We start from the raw sequence: 23,336 nt of genomic DNA, 5'->3' as shown, positions 1-23,336 counted from the left end.
ACTTTTTGGTAAAAACTCAACTCGTCGTATTTGGAGGACAAAGAATGCTGAGTTGCATCCAAAGAACACCATACCTACTGTGAAGCATGGGGGTGGAAACGTCCTGATTTGGGGCTGTTTTTCTGCAAAGGGACCAGGAAGACTGATCCGTGTAAATGAAAGAATGAATGGGGCAATGTATCGTGAGATTTTGAGTGAAAACCTCCTTCCATCAGCAAGGGCATTGAAGATGAAACGTGGCTGGGTCTTTCAGCATGACAATGATCCCAAACACACCGCCCGGGCAACGAAGGAGTGGCTTCGTAAGAAGCATTTCAAGGTCCTGGAGTGGCCTAGCCAGTCTCCAGATCTCAACCCCATAGAAAATCTTAGGAGGGAGTTGAAAGTCTGTGTTGCCCAGCAACAGCCCCAAAACATCACTGATCTAGAGGAGATCTGCATGGAGGAATGGGCCAAAATACCAGCAATAGTGTGTGAAAACCTTGTGAAGACTTACAGAAAACGTTTGACCTCTGTCATTGCCAACAAAGGGTATATAACAAGGTATTGAGATAAACTTTTGTTTTTAACCAAATACTTATTTTCCACCATAATTTGCAAATAAATTCATTAAAAATCCTACAAATGTGATTTTCTGGATTTTTTCCCCCTCATTTTGTCTGTCATATTTGAAGTGTACCTATGATGAAAATTACAGGCCTCTCTCATCTTTTTAAGTTGGAGAACTTGCACAATTGGTGGCTGACTAAATACTTTTTTGCCCCACTGTATTTCAAACATGATGGGCGTTTAGCCTATATTTACGTAATTAAGTTATTAAAGTTGAGCTACATTTTCTGGCACCTCCCTCGTGTGAGTACACACGTAGGCTTTTTTAATTATGTGGATAAATTCCAATGTCAGCTTCTGATCCAATTCTGATTGGAATAATTGTTTGATATTTTGATTGTGTGATTTCCTTAACTTGTCCACTAGACAACTCAAATCTATATTCTTCTTGTCTGTCATAAAATAACAACTTGTCCCGGACAAGAGGACAAGCGTTAATGTCGAGCCCTGTGCAGGTTTATGTTTTAATATACAGTACCAGTCAAAAGTTATACACCTAAGGGTTTCTCTTTATTTTTTACTATTTTCTACATTGTAGAATAATAGTTATGAAATCATGTAGCAACCAAAAAAAAAGTGTTAAACACATCAAAATATATGTTTTATATTTTAGATTCTTCAAAGTAGCCACCCTTTACCTTGACAGCTTTGCACACTCTTGGCATTCTCTCAACCAGCTTCACCTGGAATGCTTTTCCAACAGTCTTGAAGTAATTCCCACATATGCTGAGCACTTGTTGAAAAACAACTGATAGTCCCACTAAGCGCAAACCAGATGGGATGGCGTGTTGCTGCAGAATGCTGTGGTTGCCATGCTGGTTAAGTGTGCCTTGAATTGTAAATCACAGACAGCGTCACCAGCAAAGCACCCCACCACCATCACACCACCACCTCCATGCTTCACGGTGGGAACAAAATATTTAGATGCACTATTGTAAAGTGGTTGTTCCACTGGATGTCATAAGGTGAATGCACCAATTTGTAAGTCGCTCTGGATAAGAGCGTCTGCTAAATGACTTAAATGTAATGTAAAATGTAAAAATGTAAATGAGATCATCTGTTCAACTACTCTGCGTCTCACAAAGACACAGCGGTTGGAAACAAAACTCTCATTTGGATTCTTCAGTCCAAAGGACCGATTTCCACTGGTCTAATGTCCATTGCTCGTGTTTCTTGTCCCAAGCAAGTCTTTTCTTATTGGTGTCCTTTAGTAGTGGTTTCTTTGCAGCAATTCTACCATGAAGGCCTGATTCACGCAGTCTCCTCTGAACAGTTGATGTGTTTCTTACTTGAACTCTGTGAAGCATTTATTTGGGCTGCAATTTCTGAGGCTGGTAACTAATGAACTTATCCTCTGCAGCAGAGGTAACTCTGGGTCTTCCTTTCCTGTGGCGGTCTGGTTTTATCGACTGAAGAAACTTTCAAAGTTCTTGAAATGTTCCGTATTGACTGGCCTTCATGGTCTTAAAGTAATGGACTGTCGTTTCTCTTTGAAATTTGATCTGTTCTGGTCATAATATGGACTTGGTATTTTACCAAATAGGGCTATCTCCTGTATCCCACCCCTACCATGTCACAACACAACTGATTGGCTCAAATGCATTAAGGAAAGAAATTCCACAAATTAACTTTTAACAAGGCACACCTGTTAATTGAAATGCATTCCAGGTGACTACTTCATGAAGATGGTTGAGAGAATGCCAAGAGTGTGCAAAGGCTGTCATCAAGGCAAAGGGTGAAAACTAAGAACCTAAAAAATTAAACACCTTTTTTGGGTTACTACGTGATTCCATATGTGTAATTTCATAGTTGACGTCTTGATTATTATTCTACAATGTAGAAAATAAAAATAAATTGTATTACTAAGTGTTCTAACTTTTGACTGGTACTGTGTGTCACATCGATGGCATTAAAATGTAAACGAAAACCAGATTGTGGGGTCCGCACTGGCAGGTTGTTTATTGACATGAATCTTGCCCTGAAGGCAGAGCTGAGTGATTTCCACCAGCTGCAAAGTCAAAATTGGCTTTACATCGTTTGTGGCTGTGCCCGCAAGGGACTACCATGTAGAGCTTCCTCCAGTACATGAGCCATCCCAATAAATGCCAACCTGCATCACACAGTGTACAAGAATGTGTCTTCATGTGAAGTGTTTTGATACAGTGCGCAGGTACATTTATTGATGAAGCGTTTACAGTGTCACATTGATTTTATTATTGATACCAAGTGCGTGGTGAACTCACAGCTCCTCGTTGTTGAGGACGTTGAGCAGATCATGGACCAGGCTGTCGCAAGGCAGTGTCTGGTTCACTACGCTGGTAAACAGTCTCTTCCCATGCTGCAGCTTCCTCCATGGGGTCTCCAACAGGGAGTTACTCAAACCATAGATTCCTGCTGGAGCATACACATACAGCATTGCTAGAGAATAGAGGTTGCTCCAAACGTTCATGTTATCCCCCAAAACATGCACTCACATACAGCGGTATAGTCTCACAGTCAAAACCCATCCTGCATACATAAAGGTTTATCATTCAACAGCATGGCTTGTATGGTGCAATGATATAGAACAATAGTACAAGCAATTCCACATTAAGAAAAACAGACCTGGATTTAGACGGATGGGTTCGGCACTGCCCCTGTTTCCATAGTAACACACAGTGTCTTCTTTGGCCCTGCGTTGGACACAATGAGAGAGGGAATCAAGTTGTTGACCGATTAAAGTTGTTTAATTGTGAGGGTCATCTTAAATCAGCGGTTTCATGCCTGAACAATGTGTTGTAGTTTGCTATTTACTAATTAATGGAGCCGCTGCATTTGTAAAGGCATATTGAAATGCTAAATAAAACAATGGTAAATAGATTTAAAGTAAGAAAAAAAAATAGTACTCTGATGCAAATCTTCCAGTTTTATTAGGCCTTTACACTGTTTAGCTCTCTGGTCCCCAGTACGGACTTAAAAAGGAGATCCTACTTCCATTTGACATTATGGTCTTTTCAAATGCAGTACAGGAAACTGAATGCATCACAACCAAAAACAAACAAAAAAAGTGTTGAAAGTGAATTAATTGCATTGTCAGTTTCTGACAGCCATCAGTAGCATCATCAGTCAATGTGGAGACAGGTGCAACAATTTTTCCTCGTCCCCTGGTGGAGAATGTCTGGCTATAATTTATCCAGACACCTATGGCTGTGATCTGTAGAGTCAGTGGCAAGGGTCAGAAGTCTGAAAACCATCAAGACTTTGATATAGGGGGGTCTCTATCCCTGAGGCTCAATCTATAGAGCTACACTCACTGGTGTAAAGTACATAAATTAAAATACTTTAGGTAAAGTTTTACTTAATTATTTTATGGGGTACCTGTACTTTACTATTTCAAATCAAACTGTGTCACATGCGCCAAATACAACAGGTGTAGGCCTTACCATGAACTGCTTACTTACTACAAGCCCTTAACCAACAATGCAGTTCAAGCAATAGACTTAAGAAAATATTTACCAAATAAAGAAAAAAGAAAAAGGGGGGTGTCAACATAAATGATTAATTAATTGTTCAGCAGTCTTATGGCTTGGGGATAGAACCTGTTAAGGAGCCTTTTGGTCCTAGACTTGGTCGCTTCTGTATCGCTTGCCGTGCGGTTGCAGGGAGAACAGTCATTGGCTTGGGTGGCTGGAGTCTGACAATTGTTAGGGCCTTCCTCTGACACCGCCTAGTATATAGGTCCTGGATGGCAGGAAGCTTGGCCCCAGTGATGTACTGGGCCGTATGCACTACCCTCTGTAGCTTCTTACGGTCAGATGCCGAGCAGTTGCCATACCAGGCGGTGATACAACCGGTCAGGATGCTCTCGATGGTGCAGCGGTAGAACTTAAGGATCTAGGGACCCATGCCAAATCTTTTCAGTCTCCTGAGGGGGAAAAGGTGTTGTCGTGCCCTCTTCACGACTGTCTTGGTGGGTTTGGACCATGATAGTTGGTTTGTGATGTGGACGCCAAGGAACTTGAAACTCTCGACCAGCTCAACTACAGCCCCTTCGATGTTAATGGGGGCCTGTTCGGCCCGCCTTTTCCTGTAGTCAACGATCATCTCCTTTGTCTTGATCACGTTGAGGGAGAGGTTGTTGTTCTGGCACCACACTGCCAGGTCTCTGATCTCCTTCCTATAAGCTGTCTCATCGTTGTCGGTAACCAGGCCTACCACTGTTGTGTCAGCAAACTTAATGATGGTGTTTTAGTTGTGTTTGGCCCCGCAGTCATGGTTGAGCAGGGAATACAGGAGGGGACTAAGCACGCACCCCGAGGGGCACAAGTGTTGAGGATCAGCATGGCAAATGTATTATTGCCTACCCTTACCACCTGGGGGCGGACCATCAGGAAGTCCAGGATCCAGTTGCAGAAGGAGGTGATCCAATTGCAGGAGGTGGTGATCCAGTTGCAGAGGGAGATGTTTAGTCCCTGGGTCCTTAGCTTAGTGATGAGCTTCATGGGCACTATGGTGTTGAACACTGAGCTGTAGTCAATTAACAGCATTCTCACATAGGTGTTCCTTTTGTCCAGGTAGGAGAGGGCAGTGGGGAGTGAAATAGAGATTGCATCATCTGTGGATCTGTTGGGGCAGTATGCAAATTGGAGTGGGTCTCGGGTATCCGGGATGATGCTGTGAGCCATGACCAGCCTTTCAAAGCAATTCATGGCTACCGAATTGAGTGCTACGAGGTGGTAATCATTTACACAGGTTACCTTCGCTTCCTTGGGGACCGAGACTATGGTGATCTGCTTGAAACAGATGTAGGTTTTACAGACTCGGTAAGGGAGAGGTTGAAAATGTCAGTGAAGACACTTGCCAGTTGGTCCACGCATGCTTCGAGTACACATCCTGGTAATCTGTCTGGCCCCTCGGCTTTGTGTATGTGGACCTGTTTTAAAGGTCTTGCTCACATCGGCTATGGAGAGCGTGATCACACAGTTGTCTGGAACAGCTGGTGCTCTCAAGCTCGCTTCAGTGTTGCTTTCCACGAAGCGAGCATACAAGGCATTTAGCTTGTCTGGTAGGCTTGCGTCACTGGGCAGCTCGCGGCTTAGTCTCCCTTTGTAGTCCGTAATAGTTTTCAAGCTCTGCCACATCCGACAAGCGTCAGAGCCGGTGTAGTAGGATTCAATCTTAATCCTGTATTGACGCTTTGCTTGTTTGATGGTTCATCTGTGGGCATAGCGGGATTTCTAATAAGAGTCCGGATTAGTATCCCGCTACTTGAAAGCAGCAGCTCTAGCCTTTAGCTCGATGCGGATGTTGCCTGTAATCCATGGCTTCTGGTTGAGATACGCATGTCGTCGATGCACCTATTGAAGAAGATGATGACTGAGGTTGTATATTCCTCAATGCCATTGGAAGAATCAGAGAAAATATTCCAGTTTGTGCTAGCAAAACAGTCCTTTAGCGTAGCATCCGCATCATCTGACCACTTCCGTAGTGAGCGAGTCACTGGTACTTCCTGCTTTAGTTTTTGCTTGTAAAGCAGGAATCAGGAGGATAGAATTATGGTCATATTTGCCAAATGGAGGGCGATTGAAAACTTTGTATGCATCTCTGTGTTGCGAAAAGGTGTTCTAGAGTTTTTTCCTTCTGGTTGCACATGTGACATGCTGGAAGAAATGAGGCAAAACAGATTTCAGTTTTCCTGCATTAAAGTCCCCGGCCACTAGGAGCGCCGCTTCTAGTTGAGTGCCGTCTTAGTGCCAGCATGGGTTTGTGGTGGTAAACGTACGACTAATAAAGATAAGAACCCTTGGTAGATGGTATGTTCTACAGCTAAGGTACTCTACCTAAGGCGAGCAATACCTCGAGACTTCTTTAACATTAGACATCGCGCACCAGCTGTTATTGACAGAGACACACTCTCCCGCCACTCGTCTTACCAGAAGTAGGTTCTCTGTCCTGCTGATGCATGAAAAATCCCGCCAGCTCTAAATTATCCGTGCCCATCCAAGAAGGCTCAAGGTCATTGGCCACAGATAAAATGTCAAATCACACTATATGTACAGTCGCTTTGATTGGACTGATCATGTCAACATCATACTTTCAAAATCTTAGCTATCAGTCATCATGAATCAAGCCGACAATCTACTGGCAAATCCTTTTCAATCCTTGTCATATGAAGAGAAATAATGAAGAGACATAGATCAAACGTGTCGATACCCATCGGCCAAAAACATTCAACAATGAGTGGTTTGGAAGGAAGTGAGCACAGCACAACAAGGAGAGTCCAAAAATGTCTTGTATGCTGCTGCATAAATGTAATATGCCAGGGAGATATGTATGCTGTAGCTAAGAAATTAATACTAAGTGTATGTTTTGTAGTAAGCTGTTCATAGCCCATGCATGTGCATGCACGTAGCCTATTTTAGAGAAATGTAATCATCATTAAAAAAAAGAGCTTTCATTGTCTGCTTATATGGCCCCGTTATTTATCCTATGGTTCTGACTTGGTGTACAGGGAGAATACTGTAAGAACGGCCCATGTTCTGAATTCTGTTGCTGTATATTTCAAAAGTGCTTTACAAATAGTTATATTGACAACGTCCGTCATTCTCTTAATCTAAATGACGATTGCCTCTTATACGCTCGTCTTTCCCTTATGCCATAGTTTGTACATCTCGATTCTCAGAAGAAACCACACTTGTTTAAACAAGTCAGCCATATCAGCTATGTATCTTAAAAAGGCAGTAAATGAGGCTGAATGAACTGTTTCGCTGCCAGACAAGGCTCTGCTGATAGCCAGGTGTAGCAGTTCAAGGTGTTGGGACTGCTGTTGGGACTCTGCTATTAGGGCCTACATAAATCTGTCCCAACAGTTTGTGGGCACCGTTTGTCACCTTTAGAGTGCAATTCATGTATTGTGGCTTTGCTGGCATGCATCTTTTTTTGCCACACCAAGATTTACATGCTAAAAATCGCCCCACTGACTACATTCCTAAAGAAAATAAATGTTCATCTTAATCTTAACATTTTCCCTGACACCCAAAAGTACTCATTACATTTGGAATGCATAGCAGGAAAGGAAAATTGTCCAATTCACAAACTTATCAAGATAACATCTCTGGTCATCCCTATTGCCTCTGATCTGGCAGACTCACTAAACAGAAAAATTATGTATGACTGTTGAAGTGTGCCCCTGGCTATCCATAAACTTAAAAAAAAAAAATAATAATAATTCTTGCCATCTGGGCTGCTTAATAATAAGGAATTTGAAGTGATTTATACTATTGGTATATTTAGAACCAAATACTTTTGCACTTTTACTTAAATAGTATTTTACTGGGTGACTGTCACTTTTGTCATTTTCTTTTAAGTCATTCTTACTTTTACTCAAGTGACGACAATTGGGTACTTTACACCACTGGCTACACTATAGATACTAAAGTATGTGGACAGCCCTTCAAATTATTGGATTCGGCTATTTCAGCCACACTCGTTACTGACAGGTATATAAAAATCGAGAACACAAGCATGCCATAGACAAACATTGGCAGTAGAATGGCCTTACTGAAGAGCTCAGCGACTTTCAATGTGGCTGAGCAGCCGCATACAAGCCTAAGATCATCATGCGCAATGCCTAGCGTCGGCTGGAGTGGTATAAAGATCGCTGCCATTGGACTCTGGAGCTGTGGAAACGCATTCTCTGGAATGATGAATCACGTTTCACCATCTGGCAGTTGAATGGACGAATCTGGGTTTGCTGGATGCCACGAGAACACTACCTGCCCCCAATGCATCGTACCAACTGTAAATAATAAATAATGGTTTGGGGCTGTTTATGGTCCGTGGTAGGCCCCTTACTTCCAGTGACAGGAAACGTTAATGCTACAGCATACAATGACATTCTAGACGATTCTGTGCTTCGAACTTCGTGGCAACAGTTTGGGGAAGGCCCTTTCCTGTTTCAGCATGACAATGCCCCAGTACACAAAACGAGGTCCATACAGAAATGGTTTGTCGAGATCGGTGTGAAAGAACTTGACTATCCTGTACAAAGCCCTGACCTCAACCCCCATTGAACACCTTTGGGAATTGGAATGCTGACTGTGAGCCAGGCCTAATCGCCCAACATCAGTGCCCGGTCACACTAATGCTCGTGGCTGAATGGATGCAAGTCTCCGCAGCAATGTTCCAACATCCAGTGGAAAGCCTTACCAGAAGCGTGGATGCTGTTATAGCAGCAAAGTGGAGGGGGGGGCAACTCCATATTAATGCCCATGATTTTGGAATGAGATGAGCAAGTGTCCTTATACTTTTGGTCATGTAGTGTATAAGAGGAGAGAAGATTACTTTCCTGTCGTGAGATTGAGACTCGTTTGATAATAACATCTGCAAATGGCCGTGGACAGAGGGACTGACAGAATCAATTTTGTGTGACATAAGGGGTTCCGCTGTCCGCTAAATGTTTCCCTTACAATTAATTACAAGCCAATTTGCCTGTCCGCTGTCCGAGATAGTACATTTGTTTATGCCACAGTAAGCAATTAAGCTGGGAAAAGAGTAGGCAAAGGTTCTGTTGGTGTTACCGTTTCTCATACGTGTAAATGTCCTTGGGCTGAGGAATGTAAGTAGGCCAGTGTGTTAGTAAAAACACTGTGGGAAAATGACAATATGAATGCAATTTCATTAACATTACACCATCTTCAAAACAAACCAAAGAAAATCAAAACCCCATGGCTTGATGGCATACCAGTAGAGGTATATCAAGCCTTATATATATATATATATACCCGAAGCTCCATTGCTACCTTGTTTTACCTACTCCTACAGAAATGGTAGTCTGTCAGGTACTCAGCAGGAAGGTCTGATATCACTATTATTAAAACAAGACCCAGATTGCAAATATAAAGATCCAGTCTAAAAAACTGAAGGCCTATTACACTTAAATGTTGCGATGCAAAATGCATAGAATTAAAAAAGGTTTTACCAGCTATTGTTCATCCTGATCAGACAGGTTTTTACATGAACGATACATTGGACATAATTTACGACAACAACTAATAGAAATAATAGTACGCCATGAAACATCTAAGAAGCAAAGTCTTGTATTTATAGCGGATTTTGAAAAGGCCTTTGATAAAGTAAGACTGGATTTTATTTATAAATACCAGGATTTTTTTCAATTTCGGTGATACTAATAAAATGGGTAAAGGTAACAACAACCCCAGGTGTAAAATGGTAAAATAGTGTCTACTTCTCAGAGAGTTTTGGATTGTCAAGAGGAGTTCAAGGGTGTCCGCTGTCACCATATCTATTCGTTTTGCCATCAAAATGCTAGCTATTAAAATCAGAACAAATAACAACATGAGGATTAGAAATCCAAGGCTTAAAAACAAAGGTGTCCATGTATGCCGATGACTCAAGTTTTATAGTAAGTCTGCAAACTAGACCACTGCCATGTTTAATTGAAGATCTAGATAATTTTTCTGGACAAAAACCTAATTATGATTAGTGTAGAATATTATGTACTGATATTTAAAAAATATAACTTTTACATTACCCACTAGTCTACCTATAAAATGGTCTGACGGTGAAGTTGACATACTTGGTATTCATATCACAAAATATATAAATCAGCTCTCCTAAAAAATGTTTTCAGCTTTATGTGGGACGCTAAACCAGAAAAAAATAGAGTGCATATCTATATAATGAATTGGGTGGGTTGAGATGATTAAATATAAAAGCACAAACCTCTAAAAGCTTCACGTATTAAAAAGTTTTTACTTGAACCTTAAATGGTTCTCAAGTAGATTACTAAGAAAAGCTCATCCATTGTTTAAAAATGGCCTTTTTGCCTTTTGTGCAGATTGCCATGTCTCATTTTCGATTAATTGAAAATGATGCTTATTTGAAAAATGCATTGCAGAGCTGGCTACAATTTCAATTCCATCCCCCCTGAAAAGATAGAACAAATATTACAACAAATATTAATGCTGAACTCAAATGTGCTGGTTGAAAAAAATACCTATATTTATGGGTATTTTGTTTGTAAATCATATTGTATATTGGAATGGTAGAGTTGTCTTTCATTGAGTTATCAGAATTGTACGGGAAGGTCCGCTCAATCCAAAATTGATTACAGCATTACCCCAAAAATGGAGGAGGTGGCAGCGGGAGGAGGCAGGGAACTGGTCTGTCTGTCCAATATAAAGTTGGAGGTGGAATTAAAATAGGAAAGTATACCAGGTTCATTTGAGGACCATTGACAGCTGTGCCATACAGATTGCAAAATAGTTGGAAAGATATTTTTGATGTACTGTATGAGTTGATACAGTTGAAGTTAAACATACACTTATATTGGAGTCATTAAAATTTGTTTTTAAACCACTCCACAAATTTCTTGTTAACCAACTATAGTTTTGGCAAGTCAGGTAGGACATCTACTTTTTGCATGACAAGTAATTTTTCCCAAAATTGTTTAGACAGATTATTTCACTGTATCACAATAACAGTGGGTCAGAAGTTTACATACACTAAGTTGACTGTGCCTTTTAACAGCTTGGAAAATTCCCCAAAATTATGTAATGGCTTTAGAAGCTTCTGATATGCTAATTGACATAATTTGAGTCTATTGGAGGTGTACCTGTGGATGTATTTCAAGGCCTACCTTCAAACTCAGTGCCTCTTTGCTTGACATCATGGGAAAATCAAAAGAAATCAGCCAAGACAGAAAAAATAAAATGTTGACCTCCACTAGTCTGGTTCATCCTTGGGAGCAATTTCCAAATGCCTGAAAGTACCATGTTCATCTGTACAAACAATAGCCCGCAAGTATAAACACCATGGGACCACGCAGCCATCATACAGCTCTGGAAGGAGATGCATTCTGTCTCCTAGAGATGAACGTACTTTGGTGCGAAAAGTGAAAATCAATCCCAGAACACCAGCAAAGGATCTTGTGAAGATGCTGAAGGAAACAGGTACTAAAGTATCTATATCCACAGTAAAACAAGTCCTATATCGACATAACCTGAAAGGCCGCTCAGCAATAACCTGAAAGGCCGCTCAGCAAGGAAGAAGCCACTGCTCCAAAACTGGCATAAAAAAGCCAGACTATGGTTTGTAACTGCACATGGGGACAAAGATCGTACTTTGAGAAATGTTATCCCTGATGTCCTTACACAGCTCTCTGGTCTTGGCCATTGTGGAGAGGTTGGAGTCTGTTTGATTGAGTGTGTGGATGGTATCTTTTATACAGGTAACGAGTTCAAACAGGTGCAGTTAATACAGATAATGAGTGGAGAACAGGAGGGCTTCTTAAAGAAAAACTAACAGGTCTGTGATAGCTGGAATTCTTACTGGTTGGTAGGTGATCAAATACTTATGTCATGCAATAAAATGCAAATGAATTACTTAAAAATCATACAATGTGATTTTCTGGATTTTTGTTTTAGATTCCATCTCTCACAGTTGAAGTTGAGGGGAGCTCTTTGGGAACTGTGGGGGGTGGGTATCTTGCAGGGCTAGCGGTTGAGAGCTTGGGACGGAGGCTGATGGATCGCTGGTTCGGGTACCTGTTTTTGACCTTGTGGGAGATCTGTCAACGTGCCCTTGAGCAAGGCGTTGACCCTGGTTGCTTCTGTGTGTCGCTCTGGATGGGAGTCTGTTAGATGACTAATGTGATGTAGTTGTTGAGCGGCTTCACTGCAAGTATATTGCATGCTTTAAACATACAATAAAAAAATTATAATATCAATGTCTCGATGATTAAAGCCAAACAATATATTAAACTTCCTGCAACATAACTGCTGGTAACTATAGTAATGACATAAACCACCATCTTTTTGCTTTTGTTCATGTCAATGCCTTGTAGCTTCCTTCCATGGGTATAATATTTGCAGCTTCACTGCCTTAAGTTGACTCTGGTTTGATGTCCCGCTCCTAAATTGTATGTAAAACTGCAACCCTGCAGAAAGGTGGCCAGATGGTGCTATGGGCTCATTGGGATGGGAAGAGATGGAGCTATGTAGATTACTCTCAGTGCCAACCCAGACAAAGATTTGGGCTGAGATGAGGAGCCACAGGAGTTGGCTGCTAGCAATGGACAGCGTTAACTACCAACAGGAAGAGAAAGTTCTATGAAGCTTTAGAAACAGCACTTTGAAGATCTAGCTGCCAGAATGATAATCACTATATGCAGCAGGATAGTAGACGTTTATAAATTAAATGCAGTCTTTTATTCTGAAGCTTTTAAGCAGTGCCTTATTTTGCTCCTTGCTGCTGTGCTGAGCGGCCTCAGGTTTGTTGATATTGGGCTGATGAACATTGAGAAACATCAGTGGGATTGGGAGGTATCGTTGCAAGTCCGAGGGTAAACAACAATTTCTCTGATGTAGTTTTGCATTTCACTATCAGCTAGATGCCCAAGTTGAGCAACAAAGTTAAAACGACTTATTAGACAGCAGCTCTAATCCCAACAGAAAGACCACCCATAACAACATCTGACCATCACGTCATAAAGTTCCTCTGTGAACAAAGAAAAGCCTGTCAACTTCAGCTGAGCAGAAAGGGCCAGGGTCTTTAAAACAATGGAAATGTCTCAGGTCAACTCAAATAGCAAGTATAAAAGTCAACATTCTCAATTTAATTACGTCTTGGTAAATTAGACAGCAGTAGGTGAACAGTGAATGGATGCAGAGCAGATTTCTTTGAAAACTGCCAATTTCCAAATATAACCCCAAACAAATATTTTCAGAGGCAAAATGAACTATTACTACTTTACTGACTTTACTCATGGGCACTGAAGTGCCATTCAATGCTCTAGACCAGGTATTCCCAAACTAGGGTACACGGACACATTTTCAAACAGTACATTTATATGTTCCAACGGGGCTATACATTTGGGTTAGTTTTTTTTCCTCGCCTGGAGTAGCATCGCTTCACTGCCAAAAATAAAATTAATCCATCTAGTGTTAAGCGAAATAACACCACAATGTCAAACAATTAACATCCAATCACATTAACCGTTACTCTTTCGAGGGAAACCTTCACTCTTGCGCAGACATTTTGAAACTAAACATGATAATTTGAATAATAAGCCACAGGACTTTGAGCGAGAATAAAGACTACTTTTGAGTAGTAAGACCCGTATAAAAGCTACAGATACCATTAATAAGAAGGGGCTGGAAACATATTTTATGGTGAGCTACCGAGTGGCTAGGACAGGCAAGCCCCATACTATTGTGGAGGACAAAATTATTCCTGCTGCCGCAGATTTGGCTGGGACAATGCTGGGGGAAAAGGCCCAAAAAAACTATACCAGACAATGCCTCCATCAAACAACAGTTTCACAACGCATCAGTGACATGGCAGGAGATGTTTTGAAACAATTACTGCTTCACATACAAGCCAGTGAATTCTATGCGTTACAGCTGGATGAGTCAACAGACGTGGCAGGCCTGTCACAGCTCCTGGTATATGTCCGTTATGTTTATGGGGGGTAAATTAAGGAAGATATCCTCTTCTGAAAACCACTGGAAACTAGGACAACATGAGAGGATATTTTTAAAGTACTGGACAGCTTTGTGACATCAAATGGACTTTGGTGGTCAAGATGTGTTGGTATCTGTACTGATAGCGCAAAAGTCATGACAGGGAGACATAATGGAGTTGTAACGCGCGTGTAGGCAGTTGCTCTTGATGCCACTTGGGTACACTACAGCATCCACCGAGAGGCTCTTGCTGCCAAGGGAATGCCTGACAGCTTGAAATACGTTTTGGACACTACAGTGAAAATGGTTCACCTTATTAAAACAAGGCCCCTGAACTCTCATGTATTTTCTGCACTATGCAATGATATAGGCAGCGACCATGTAACGTGTTTGCAACATACATGAGTGCGCTGGTTGACAAGTTATTTTTAATTGAGAGACGAACTTAAAGTTTTCTTTACTGACCATAATTTTCACTTGTCTGACCGCTTGCATGATGACGAGTTTCTCACACAACTGGCCTGTTTTTCTCGCATGAATGATCTGAATCTAGGTTTACAGGGAATCTCCACAACTATATTCAATGTACGGGACAAAATTGAGGCTATGATTAAGTAGTTGGAGCTCTTCTCTGTCTGCATGAACAAGGACAACCCACAGCTCTTTCCATCATTGTATGATTTGTGTGCAAATGAACTCAAGCTTACGGACAATGTCAAATGTGATATAGTGAAGCACCTGAGTGAGCTGGGTGCGCAATTACTTTCCCGAAACAGATGACACAAACAACTGGATTTGTTATCCCTTTCATGCCCTGCCTCCAGTCCACTTACTGATATCTGAACAAGAGAGCCTCATCAAAATCCTTCCATGACAAATTGCACTGTTAAGACACTGATGCCCTTTGCAACCACTTTGTACCTATGTGAGAGTGGATTCTTGGCCCTCTCTAGCATGAAAACTAAATACAGGCAATGACTGTGTGGAAAATTATTTAAGACGGAGACTCTCTCCAATATAACCCAACATTGCAGAGTTATGTGCATCCTTTCAAGCACACCCTTCTCATTAACCTGTGGTGAGTTATTCACAATTTTTGACAAACAAATAAGGTTTTATATGTGTAAGATGGTAAAATAAAGAGCAAAAATATTATATTATTATTTGTGCCCTGGTCCTATAAGAGCTCTTTGTCACTTCCTACGAGCCGGGTTGTGACAAAAACACACTCATTCTTATGTTTAATAAATGTATCGTATAGTGGGTGTGTGTGGCAGGCTTATAATGATGGCAAAAAACAACATTTGAGAGTGCACTGACCCTGGTGCTAGAGGGGGTACGCAGCTGGAGGTTGAATGTTTGAAGGGGTATGGGACAATAAAACATTTGGGAACCACTGAGCTAGACAGAGAGATCAGCCCAGGGACTAAAGGCCTACTGCTACAACTGCCTATCTCTGGTTGTTGTTGTTGTAGCAGCTGGGTTAAGCATACAGGTTTTGGGGGGAGACAAAGAGAATATGCATTACTGTTACTTATCAAAATGAAATAAACCATACACCACGGAAACCAGTTGAGGAATGCTGCTCGGATCTACTGCTGCTTCCCTTTTTAAAAAAGGGGGAAAAAAGCCTGCCAAAAGCTACACCACATTTGCAGACCACGCAAACAGCCCACTTTCTAAAAAGTGGGTGAGAATGTATACTTTAAACATATAAGTTCTGCTGGGTATCAGGAAGGCTCAATGAGGCTGGATGTTTTTGAGATGACAGCTGACAGATTAAACAGAATCTTCTACCACCACGCAGACTTGAATGAATAAATATGGACACAAGATTGGATCAAAAGTCGAAAGAAGCACAGGAAAAGTAAGATGGCTTGGTGTATGACAACACCCGAGTGCTGCTTGGCTGCCATTGATAACATAAAATTGAGGGCATTTGCGATTAAAATTGAAAGATGATCGATTTGAACACCTTCCTAATATTGAGTTACATCCCTTATACCCTCAGAACAGACTCAATTTGTCGTTGCATGGAATGCTGGCCAAAGTTGACTTCAATAATTCCCACAGTTGTGTCCAGTTGGCTGATGTCCTTTGGGTGGCGAACCATTCTTGATACACACTGGAAACTGTTGAGCATGAAATACCCAGCAGCATTGCAGCTCTTGACATGTTCAAACCGGTGTGCCTGGCATCTACTACCATAACTCATTCAAAAGTCAAAAATATTTTGTCTTGCCCATTCATCCACTGAATAGCACAAACACATAATCCATGTCTCAATTGTCAAAAATGTCTCAAGTCCTCAAAAACATTAATGAACCCGTCTTCCACTTAATCTACACGGATTGAAGTGGATTTAACAAGTGACATCAATAAGGGATCACAGCTTCACCCGGTCAGTCGATGTCATGGAAAGAGCAGGTGTTCCTATTGTTTTGTACACTCAGTGCACATCATTAGCTCCGACCAAGGCAAGGCTCAGTCAGAGGGGAAACATATGCATGCAAATTCGTCAACTGGATTGAAAGTATTCAAACCCATCGAAAGAGCTATGGACTATTAATAAAAGCAATACTGGTTTAACAAGCAACGTAATTAAGGGAAGGCATAAGATAAAATCATGCCAAACTTGAAGTCGAGAAATTTAGAGTTCTATTTAGTTGGATGAGTAACATACAAATTATACACTTTTTCTATTACTGCATCCTCAATGATGTACACAGTAGGAACGACACAATTACCGTATATAACCGACAGTTATGGGTGAAGATAATGAGTTTTTTTTTTTGGGGGGGGGGGGGGCGACAAACATCTGACTGAAAACGGGATGGCCGAGGCATTTCCGTGGTTGAGTCCTTTGCGATACCATGGAGTCTTACAACGTGATGAAACTTACAAGGTGTAGTAGCAAACAATGAATAAAATGGGCTTGGAACCCCTAACCCTGGCAATTTGACTGGTAAACTCATGGGTACACTCACAATGGCTGCCTGGAATTGTGGACTAATTAGACAAATAAAAGTAGTACTTTCCAATGCGTGAGCTAAGAGGCGTGCCGTGAGAAGACTGTCAAATGTGTGTGTTCTGAAGACCAATGCGTGAGCTAAAAGTGGCGTGCCGTGAGAAGACTGTCAAATGTGTGTGTTCTGAAGACCAATGTGTGAGCTAAAAGTGGCGTGCCGTGAGAAGACTGTCAAATGTGTGTGTTCTGAAGACCAAATCCGTGAGCTAAAAGTGGCGTGCCGTGAGAAGACTGTTAAATGTGTGTGTTCTAAAGACCAATGCGTGAGCTAAAAGAGGCGTGCCGTGAGAAGACTGTCAAATGTGTGTGTTCTGAAGACCAATGCTTGAGCGTTTGCAGCTCTGCTTTCAGTCGTGACATTACTCCCTCCAGTCACAACCCATATTGATGGGTACATTTCCTGGTTTGCTCACAACGGCCACCAGTTCAGCCATTATGACATCATTGACTCGACTGGGAACGCAAGTTCTACATGCAGTCAGGAGCGGAGAAGAGGTGAAAATGTTCAAAAACATTCATTAAAACAGTTATTACAGAGACTACGGTCATTTGGCAGGCCAATTACAGTCATCCAAAAGTCTGTGACCATCACAGCCCTAATATCCAGTAACGGACAAAATAAAGTAAACACCAACATAAAGTGTCTTAATAGGGCGTGTGATATAAAAATGACATATTTACCTCATTTGTTTGATATTAATACTTAAATCCCCTGTGCTCCTTTGAGACCCCTCTTTCAAAGTCACAGATCTCTTCTTGCCATGGCGGCTGAAGTAATGGGCCACTGGGCAATTATACATGGTCAGAATTTCCTCACCGATTTGGTTTTCCACGTCACTATTTGTATCCCTCATTTGCTCAAGTGTTTGCTTTATTTTGGCAGTTGCCTGTACATTATACAACAGGAAGGAATACAGAGAACGTTTAAAATGGCCTCCACACATCTTGTCCCACATCACCATCATATCATAAATCATCACGTTGGTTAAGGATGGAATGACAAATCCACTAATTGTAATATAGGGCCTCCTCTGTATCCACGAGACAAGACATAATTATCGATTCGGAAACAGAGCAGCCGCAGACAGCATTTCCCCTGGGTTATCTCTAACGAACACGCATGACTGTTGTTTCACTGTGCAGAGAGGGAAAACTAATAGCTCTATAATGAGCCTGTTTATAAAAAAGGAAGGTCTACAACCAAATACATTACAGTCACAGCAGCTGCCATCCAATGTCTGTTTTTATTATGCCGTTGCGTACCGCAGGGTCCTATCTGTCAGCATCCATACATCTTGTAGTGAGTCGACAGGGAGCCCCATGGGTCCAGGCAGACAGAGAGGGATGGAGTGATTTCAGAACCAGATGATTGGCCAGGCCAGAGCATACATCAAAGAAACACATATTACTTGTTGCTCTCTCTCAGCTGACATCTCACGGTTTGTGTGTGTGTGTGTGTGTGTGTGTGTGTGTGTGTGTGTGTGTGTGTGTGTGTGTGTGTGTGTGTGTGTGTGTGTGTGTGTGTGTGTGTGTGTGTGTGTGTGTGTGTGTGTGTGTGTGTGTATGTGTGTGTGTGTACGTGTACACACATTTCTGGTGGCAGTGAGGTCTCCTTTCGTTAAGTCTCTTGCCGCAGGGGTGGCAGCAGCAGGAGCCATACAACACGTACATAATTCCAGGTCTTAATGAGGCCATTCGCATTCCTGAAAGGCTCTGCTGTTAACACACAACAGAACACAACCCACGGAGATCTCTACCTGCTATAATACACACAATGTAGAGAGGGGGGAGAGAAGCTTGTAGGTGGGGAGAAAGAACAGTAGCTGGAAACAACGGAAGAGGAGGAGGATTAAAACAAGAGATCTGCTCATGCACTGTGCCGTTGCTGCTCGAGGCCACATCAGCAGGATATATTGATCAGGACCCCTGGCTCCACAGGGAAAACCCTGCTTCCCCTGGCAGGAAGTGGGAAAAGTTGTTCATGAACCGCCCGACTTCCAAAATGAGACCTGAAACCCTGTTGCCATGCCGATGGCATGTCTATCGAGCCCCCTTCATGACAGCGGTCTTAGTTTCAGAGGGATGCACTTTAATATTTGCTCTCCAGTCCACATCGCCAGGCCATCAAATTAAATGACACTGTCTGCTGCAGAGTGTAAGAGAAAACAGAAAGAGAGGGGAAAAAGTTCCCTGCATTAAATATTGTCTGGGTTCCCTTTGTCAAATCATTCGTAGAGCTTTTGACATGCCCTCACAAGCCTGACTGGTAAAGGGAGAAAAAAAATGTACAGGTGTTCTCAAAATTCTTATGACGGTTTCTTCAATTCAAGGTTTCTTTTGTGTTTGGAGAGAGACAGGGACAGAGAGAAAGAGAGAGAACAGGTGGCTGTAGCTCATGCCTCTGATGGACCCTGGAGAGAAGGCACCATCATCCCTGATTCATCGTCAGCCAGTCCAACAAGAGATGGGAACAGAGAGAACACATGGTAACAGACACTTATGCCCAAGGTCAAATCGACCCATAGCCCTAGGGTCTGAAAAGGAATATGCAATATAGAAATAGCTAAACCTTAAAGGCTTGGTAGAAAATCCTCTGAGAACTACATGTGCCTTGGACTAGGGGTTGATTTGCAACCTGGTGGGCATGTCTTGAATGTACCTTAGGAAATGAAAGAGTTGAGACAGCATTGTCTGCCAGAACTCTATAAAAACTAGAAGATGGTAATTAAAGAAGTTGAAGTGGTAGTAACAGCAGTAGTAATGATAGAAGTTGTAAAAGGGAATGGGGGCGACTGAAAAGATTTGGCATGGGTCCCCAGATCCTCAAAAGGTTCAACAGCTGCACCATCAAGAGCATCCTGACTGGTTGCCTTACTGCCTGGTATGGCAATTGCTCAGCCTCTGACCGCAAGGCACTACAGAGGGTAGTGTGTATGGCCCAGTACCTCACTGGGGCCAAGCTTCCTGCCATCCAGGACCTCAATACCAGGTGGTGTCAGAGGATGGCCCTAAAAATTGTCAAAGACTCCAGCCACCCGAGTCACTGTTCTCTCTGCTACCGCACGGCAAGCAGTACTGGAGCGCCAAGTCTAGGTCCAAGATGCTTCTAAACAGCTTCTTCCCCCAAGCCAAAAGACTCCTGAACATCTAATCAAATGTCTACCCAGACTATTTGCAGTGCCCGCCCACTTTCACGCTGCTGTTACTCTGTTATTATCTATGCATAGTCACTTTAATAACTCTACCTATATGCACATATTACCTCAATTACCTTGACTTACCGGTGCCCCCTGTATATAGGCTCGCAATTGTTATTTTACTGCTGCTCTTGTTACTTTTATTTCTTACTCATATTTTTTTGTTTGTTTTGCAACTTGATTGAAGTCCAGCTATGGTAAATTCAATTGATTGGACATGATTTGGAAAGGCACACATCTGTCTATATTAGTACCACAGTTGACAGTGCATGTCAGAGCAAAAACCAAGCCATGAGGTCGAAGGAATTATCTGTAGAGCTGTAAGGCCGGATTGTGTCGAGGCACAGATTATGGGGAAGGATACCAACAAATTACTGCAGTATTGAAGGTCCAAGAACTCAGTGGCCTCCATCATCCTTAAATGGAAGAAGTTTGGAACCACCAAGGCTCTTCTTAGAGCTGGCCTCCCAACCAAACTGAGCAATTGGGGGAGAAGGGCCTTGGTCATGGAGGTGAACCTGAACCTGATGGTCACTCTGACAGAGCTCTACAGTTCCTCTGTGGAGATGGGAGAACCTTCCAGAAGGACAACCATCTCTGCAGCACTCCACCAATCAGGTCTTTATGGTAGAGTGGCCAGACGAAGCCACTCCTCAGTAAAAGGCACATGACAGCCCGCTTGTAACTAAAGGACTCTGACCATGAGAAACAAGATTCTCTGGTCTGATGAAACCAAGATTGAGGAAACATGGCACCATCCCTACGGTGAAGCATGGTGGTGGCAGCATCATGCTGTGGGGATGATTTTCAGCGGCAGGGACTGGGAGACTAGTCAGGATCGAGGGAAAGTTGAAAGGAGCAAAGTACAGAGAGATCCTTGATGAAAACCTGCTCCAGAGCGCTCAGGACCTCAGACTGGAGCGAATGTTCACCTTCCAACAGGACAATGACCCGAAGCACACAGCCAAGACAGTGCAGGAGTGGCTTCGGAACAAGTCTGAGTGTCTTTGAGGGAACAAGCCAGAGCCCGGACTTGAACCCGATCAAACATCTCTGGAGAGACCTGAAAATAGCTTGCAGTGAAATTCCCCATCCAACCTGACAGACAGGATCTGCAGAGGAATGGGAGAAACTCCCCAAACACAGGTGTGCCAAGATTGTAGTGTCATACCCAAGAAGACATGAGGCTTTAAAAATCACTGCCAAAGGTGCTTCTACAAAGTACTGCGTAAAAGGGCCTGAAGGATTTATGTAAAATTGATTTCAGTTTATTTAAAATGTGAAAAAATGTCCAAACCTGTTTTTTACTCGATCATTATTGCGTATTATGTGTAAATTAGCAAAAAAAAAAAAACGATTTAAACAATTTTAGTGTAAGGCTGTAATGTAACAAAACTTGAAAAAAGTCAAGGGTTCTCAATACTTTGCGAATGCACTAACTACAAGTGAGATGCCAGTTGTTGGAAGGATAATAGTTCACCTTCTCTATACAGATGACCAAATGTTTTAATTCCTTTGTTTAACCAAGAAATTGTAATACTATGAGGGCTTTGTGTAAGATAATTATTATAGAAAGGTGTTTGTTATATATACACTGCTCAAAAACAAAGGGAACACTAAAATAACACATCCTAGATCTGAATGAATGAAATATTATTAAATACTTTTTTCTTTACATAGTTGAATGTGCTGACAACAAAAATCACGCAAACATTATCAATGGAAATCAAATTTATCAACCCATGGAGGTCTGGATTTGGAGTCACACTCAAAATTAAAGTGGAAAACCACACTACATACTGATCCCACTTTGATGTAATGTCCTTAAAACAAGTCAAAATGAGGCTCAGTAGTGTGCGTGGTCTCCACGTGCCTGTATGACCTCCCTACAACACCTGGGCATGCTCCTGATGAGGTGGCGGATGTTCTCCTGAGGGATCTCCTTCCAGACCTGGACTAAAGCATCCGCCAACTCCTGGACAGTCTGTGGTGCAACGTGGTGTTGGTGGATGGAGCGAGACATGATGTCCCAGATGTGCTCAATTGGATTCAGGTCTGGGGAACGGGCGGGCCAGTCCATAGCATCAATGCCTTCCTCTTGCAGGAACTGCTGACACACTCCAGCCACATGAGGTCTAGCATTGTCTTGCATTAGGAGGAACCCAGGGCCAACCGCACCAGCATATGGTCTCACAAGGGGTCTGAGGATCTCATCTCGGTACCTAATAGCAGTCAGGCTACCTCTGGCGAGCACATGGAGGGCTGTGCGGCCCCCCAAAGACATGCCACCCCACACCATGACTGACCCACCGCCAAACCGGTCATGCTGGAGGTTGTTGCAGGCAGCAGAACGTTCTCCACGGCGTCTCCAGACTCTGTCACATGTGCTCAGTGTGAACATGCTTTCATCTGTGAAGAGCACAGGGCGCCAGTGGCGAATTAGCCAATCTTGGTGTTCTCTGGCAAATGCCAAACGTCCTGCACGGTGCTGGGCTGTAAGCACATCCCCCACCTGTGGACGTCGGGCCCTCATACCACCCTCATGGAGTTTGTTTCTGACCGTTTGAGCAGACACATTCACATTTGTGGCCTGCTGGAGGTCATTTTGCAGGGCTCTGGCAGTGCTCTTCCTGCACCTCCTTGCACTAAGGCAGAGGTAGCAGTCCTGCTGCTGGGTTGTTGCCCTCCTACGGCCTCCTCCACATCTCCTGATGTACTGGCCTGTCTCCTGGTGGCACCTCCATGCTCTGGACACTACGCTGACAGATACAGCAAACCTTCTTGCCACAGCTCACATTGATGTGCCATCCTGGATGAGCTGCACTACCTGAGCCACTTGTGTGGGTTGTGGACTCCGTCTCATGCTACCACTAGAGTGAAAGCACCGCCAGCATTCAAAAGTGACCAAAACATCAGCCAGGAGGCATAGGAACTGAGAAGTGGTCTGTGGTTATCACCTGCAGAACCACTGCTTTATTGGGGGTGTCTTGCTAATTGCCTATAATTTCCAACTGTTGTCTATTCCATTTGCACAACAGC

The 23,336-nt window shown here is 42.6% G+C and overlaps 1 protein-coding gene across 5 annotated transcripts in view; it reads right to left on the bottom strand.

The window, feature by feature from the left end:
* Positions 1–23,336, bottom strand: part of LOC124034177 (transport and Golgi organization 2 homolog) — a 55,879-nt gene that overhangs the window by 5,303 nt on the left and 27,240 nt on the right. For 4 of the 5 annotated variants that reach the window (XM_046347017.1, XM_046347015.1, XM_046347013.1 and 1 more), the window contains exons 6-7: positions 3,214–3,281; positions 2,853–3,003 (exon numbers count right to left, since the gene is read on the bottom strand). In XM_046347017.1, the coding sequence (XP_046202973.1) occupies positions 2,853–3,003; positions 3,214–3,281 (219 nt within the window). The remainder of the gene's footprint in view (positions 1–2,852; positions 3,004–3,213; positions 3,282–23,336) is intronic. The other variant, XM_046347016.1, reaches the window with a different exon arrangement.

The sequence above is a fragment of the Oncorhynchus gorbuscha genome, linkage group LG04, assembly GCF_021184085.1.
Source record: "Oncorhynchus gorbuscha isolate QuinsamMale2020 ecotype Even-year linkage group LG04, OgorEven_v1.0, whole genome shotgun sequence".
In the NCBI taxonomy this organism is placed as follows: domain Eukaryota; kingdom Metazoa; phylum Chordata; class Actinopteri; order Salmoniformes; family Salmonidae; genus Oncorhynchus; species Oncorhynchus gorbuscha.
Note: the sequence above shows the minus strand (reverse complement) of the source record. Positions and strands in the feature narration are given on the sequence as shown.